Genomic DNA, 5,006 nt, shown 5'->3' with positions numbered 1-5,006 from the left:
AAATAGAAGTGGTATGTCTGAAATAGTAGCAACTTGTCATAAACCTGGTATTATCGAGTGCCAGACTAGTAGCCCTTTTACCTCCTGAGACGTATAATGTGAATACATTTTAAAGATTACTTTCTATATTCAATTCGATGTATCAATGAGGTGCGTACAAAGGTGCAAACAGTAGAAATAAATGGCAATAGGATTTTAATAGAGATTGTTAAAATCTGGCTGTGACAGGCCAGAATACATCATAAATAAAGTATACAGAAACCATAAATTAAGCCTTTTTCAAGCATTTTACTTTAAAAAACAAACAAAAAAACACATTAAACTTTTTTTGTCAATTACAACAATATTTTTGCTTCTTTTCACATCATGAATATTACATACTTTTGGTCCTTTGCAGAAACTACAGTTTCAAAGAGAATTATAAGGATCCCTCACTTTCACAGAAAAAAATATATATACTCCCTGCAACAAAATGAAACACACACAAAAAAAAATATTCAAACATAGATGAACAAATCTGACAGCTAAAAGAGAAAAACCAAACTGTACACCTCAAGAGGGGACATTAAAACACATACTATAGTTTTTACATATATTTATACAGTCACTGAGAGCAAGTCCATTATGCTGTATAGAATTAGGAAGAGTTCATTATTGGTCTGGAATACACACCTTGATAATATGAGGTGTCGCCTGAAATTGGTGAGGACTCTAAACCAGTTTTGTTCGTTACCGTACTCATAGCTAAACTGCCTGCCATGGGGGAGCCATAGCCAGAATAATGCATCACCTGTTCATAGGCTTTTAAGTCCATTTTATGGTGGTGGTGGCTGTGGTGATGGTGGTGGTGGTGGTGGTTTTGCTGCTCAGATGACATTAGGTTGTTGATGGAGAAAGGGTGATTGAAAGAATAATGGTGTTCTGGTTTGAGGTGGGACTGGGCGTCATGGGACAACACTGAATGGTGTTGTGAGAGGAGGTGCTGGGTTTGGGTGACTGGAGATGTTGTATGATCTGGGCTCAAGCCTTGGTTTGTCTTCATGTCTACGAGGGCCCTCTTCTGCTCTTGGCATGGGGATGAACTGGAATGGGGGGACTCGTTGCCCCCTGAACTTTCCGAGCTGCTGTTGGTGGCAGCAGATCCCACACTAGATCCCCCTTCAGAGAGTTTCTTACCCCCACTGTCCCGGGGGTTGTGTTTCTTGTCGCACTTGAAGCGCTTCTGGCGCCTCAGATAGCAGCCATTCTCAAACATGTTCCCTGAGTCAGGATGGAGAGTCCAAAAGGAGCCCTTGCCTGGTTTGTCTGGAGACCTTGGCACTTTGAGGAAACAGTCATTGAATGACAAGGAGTGGCGGATGGAGTTCTGCCAGCGCTGTTGATTCTGCCTATAGAAGGGAAAGAGGTCCATGATCCATTGGTAGATTTCACTCAGGGTTAGCATCTTGTTGGGAGACTGCTGGATGGCCATGGTAATGAGCGAGATGTAAGAGTAGGGTGGCTTTGCATGGGTGTAACTCCTCCGGTAAGTTTTAGGGTCCCTGGATCTGTTAATATTGGACTGTCCATATATAGGACTCATTGAATTGATGTTGGTGTACGGTGCAAGGGCGTTCATGGACGTAGCCTGGGCGCTCATTGGGCTCATGCTGGGGCTCAGGTGGGTAGCCATACCTGCTACACCTGAACCCATGCCAGCCATAGCACCAGTGCCAGGAGACATGCCGGTCAGCGATGGGCTCATTCCAGTGTTCACATAGGACATATTCATGGAACTTGCGGTCATATTAGCCGTTGTGCTCATTGCGGACATGCTCATGTATGTGTTCATAGAGTTCATACCCAATCCAGCATTCATGTTACTTACTGAGGAGTAAGCCTGGAATATGAAATGGACAAAGTCAACGATTAAGATCAAACCACTATAATCAGCAAATATAACAGCACCTGAAGTAAAAAAGGATATATGTACCACATGCAGCATATGATATATATATATATATATATATATGAAGTGTCATTTTCTTTAGTAAAACACAGAAAGTTAGTAAAACACAGAAGTTTCTATATTTATTTTCTAACTAAACCAATGTACCAAAGCTGAGGCCAAAGTTTAACAGTAGCTACTATTATTAAAACCCCTCCTACCTAATATCTAACTGGCTGCTAATTTCTGGTTAATAAGCAGAGGAAAACACTGTTCGGATAAATACTGACTTTTTTAATTCCACTGTGTTATGTTGTTGTTGATTCAATATGGGGGAAAAAAAGCTTGTCACATATACATATGTATGTATATATATATATATATATATATATATATATATATAAAATCATAAAGCGTTTTTTTTTGTCGTTCAAGATTTCAGGAAAAAATATACAAGTAAGTAAATAACCTGTTAAAAAAAACTTAAAGCATTTGGTCACTGACTCCTGTCCTGCTGTTGGAGTGGTGACATAATTCTCCATAATCAGATGAAAATGTCACTCGAATACACGTTGATTCTTCTGGAAGTTTGATTAGCTGTTATATTTACAAGGATAAACTTTTTTTTCTCCTTTTCCTCTCCCCCAGTCTTCTCCCCCCTCACTCTACGCCAAACATAACGTTGTTGGGATAGTATGTGGCTCAGTCATCGAAGAGGATTTGGAGGCGCCACATGTCAATATTTGATCACAAAGTTAATATTATCCCAAGGCTAACAGTGTGGTATAAAGAGAGAGAATGAGGCAAAGATGACATAAAGTGCAGGGAGCTCCTTACCTCTGGTTCTGTGTAGTAGCTGCTCCAGTCTGAGTGCTCGTGTCCTTCCATTTTCACAGCTCCTAGCATACTGGAAGCACAGTGCATGGCAGTTTAAAATTTAACAGCTACAAGCAACAACTACGACAGCGATAGCAACACAAAAAAGGGAGAGAGGGAGAGAGAGAGAAACCCTCCCTCTCCAGCACTCCCTCTCCCTCTCTGCACTAGGAGGGGGAAGGAGAAAGCTGCAGCCTGTGCTCCTGCTTTACAGGGGAAGGAGAGTGGACTCTGGGGTAGTAGTAGTGAGAATGGCTGCTAACCCACAGAATGATGATGATGATGATAATGATGATAACAGTGTTGTGGTGACGTTGCTGGTAGTGGGTGATATAGCATCTAGTATGACACCAGCCTCCAATCCCTAACTCTTCTGCCAGCCCATTTGAATAATCAGCTCACACCTAGGAGCTAGTTTCTTCCTTTGGCCCCCTATTGTACACCTGCCTTGCACTCGCAGAAACGCAATAGATTCATTAAGCTTTAATCTGATTATTCATCCTAAAGGGGAGGGAAGTGGAGGTTACAGTGAGAAAGGAGCACATATCAGTCATCCATGTGCTCAGTCCCTCATTATTATCTTTCTTCAAGCATAAAAAGTACAGTCGGTGAATTTAACATCAGGTCTTGTCTTCGAGCAATCCTTACACCGGTGCAACTATGCATATTGCAGCAAGACGATCTATCTATCTATATATATATATATATATACATATATATATATATATATATATACACATATATGTGTGTGTGTATATATATATATAGATATGCATGTATGATTATAAATATATGTGTGTATATATATATATATATATATATATATGTTTAAATATATATATATATATATATATATATATATACAGAACGTGTGTGTATAGGTGTGTATGTATACATGTATACACAGATATATATACAGTATATATATATATATATATATATATATATATGTGTGTGTGCGTATATATATATATATATATATATATATGTATAATATAACACACACAGAAATTATACTTGGACACCATGAAAACTTGTTTACTATGTGTAAGTAAAATAATACATCATACTTTATGATTTAGATTGAAAATCACTGTTGTTATTATTATTATTATTATTATTATTATTATTATTATTATTATTATTGCCACTGCTTTTAATGAACTAGTATGTAGATCTGTCAGTGGTGATGATACATACAATTGATAAAGGAACACATTGCTTAATAGGTTAAATGAAACTATATATTTTTAGTCTCGTTCTTTCTTTCTCTCTCTCTCTGTATATATATATATATATATATATATATATATATATATATCAACATGTGTATGAAGAATTACCTTGATCATCAGAAGGGAAACTGTTAATAGATGATATATTATCTCTCACCAATGCCAGAGACATTCCACTTCAGCCTCGCCAGCCTTTTATCTGTGCGGAATTTTGCCAGGTAAAGTTTCACCTTCATTAGTGACTTTAGGGAAAATGTAAAATAAATGATCTCTATGGAAAACGTGTCCCATGGCAAAAATAACTCTTGGCCCACACCAGATGGCAAAATAAGACACAATGGTATAATTGTTATCCATCAGCTCCGACGTAAAATAAAAAAAAATGAAAAAAAAGAATATTTCCAGGAAATATAAAAAGTAATTAACAAATATATGCAATAAAAAAGTAGATCTATAGTTTAGGATTCATCCGTGCAGCCTCCGTCTCCAGTGCTGGCTAATGCAGCTCTAGACTATCTAACAGCCCTGCAACATATATTTATCCTGGAGGACACGTTTACTGTTTGAGATATTAAACAAAGTAAAGTTTATTTAACGTGTTTGATCATCACAGATTTAGCAGATCGTCTCAGCGATGGTCAATAAATTGGGCCTTAGGAAAACAAGGGAATTCTGAGGTAGAATAAAGCTCTGAGTTTCGTTTGTACAATCCTAGCACATGTACACAGTGCTAGTCATATAGATAGAAAGGATTATATATAAATATTTGTGTCTCCCTATTTATAGACACAAACACACACATTTCACATGTAAAATACACATGCAGGAGTGCGGATACTTTGTACGGTGCTTATGTCTATAGGACACGCAGAATAGTACTGTTAATATATTATAAATACAATGTCAGTATATTTTTCCTGGTTCATCTCTGTAGGCCCCATTGCTAAAGAAAAATGCTTGTTTAGGCC

At 37.6% G+C, this 5,006-nt stretch overlaps 1 protein-coding gene across 2 annotated transcripts; it reads right to left on the bottom strand.

The window, feature by feature from the left end:
- Nucleotides 1–193: 193 nt before the first annotated feature.
- Nucleotides 194–4,210, bottom strand: FOXA2 (forkhead box A2). 2 transcript variants are annotated; one of them, XM_088477564.1, is made up of 3 exons: nucleotides 4,147–4,210; nucleotides 2,765–2,834; nucleotides 194–1,879 (listed from the first exon to the last, which is right to left on the bottom strand). In XM_088477564.1, exons 2-3 carry the CDS (start codon nucleotides 2,831–2,833, stop codon nucleotides 638–640), a joined length of 1,311 nt encoding a protein of 436 aa, XP_088333690.1. In that variant the 5' UTR covers nucleotide 2,834; nucleotides 4,147–4,210; the 3' UTR covers nucleotides 194–637. The 2 variants fall into 2 exon arrangements, with proteins under 2 accessions (XP_088333690.1, XP_088333689.1); XM_088477563.1 differs by lacking the exon at nucleotides 4,147–4,210 and having other exon boundaries at nucleotides 2,765–2,984.
- Nucleotides 4,211–5,006: the final 796 nt, after the last annotated feature.

Source organism: Taudactylus pleione, unplaced genomic scaffold (genome assembly GCF_031769625.1).
Source record: "Taudactylus pleione unplaced genomic scaffold, aTauple2 ptg000201l, whole genome shotgun sequence".
Lineage (NCBI taxonomy): Eukaryota > Metazoa > Chordata > Amphibia > Anura > Myobatrachidae > Taudactylus > Taudactylus pleione.
This window is presented reverse-complemented; position numbering and strand designations above follow the sequence as displayed.

Coding starts and splice junctions, on each gene's coding strand:
- FOXA2 (XM_088477563.1), bottom strand. CDS start 2,851: ATGCACTGTGCTTCCAGTATGCTAGGAGCTGTGAAAATGGAAGGACAC. Junction 1,880..2,764: donor GCTACTACACAGAACCAGAG/GTAAGGAGCTCC, acceptor TTCATATTCCAG/GCTTACTCCTCAGTAAGTAA.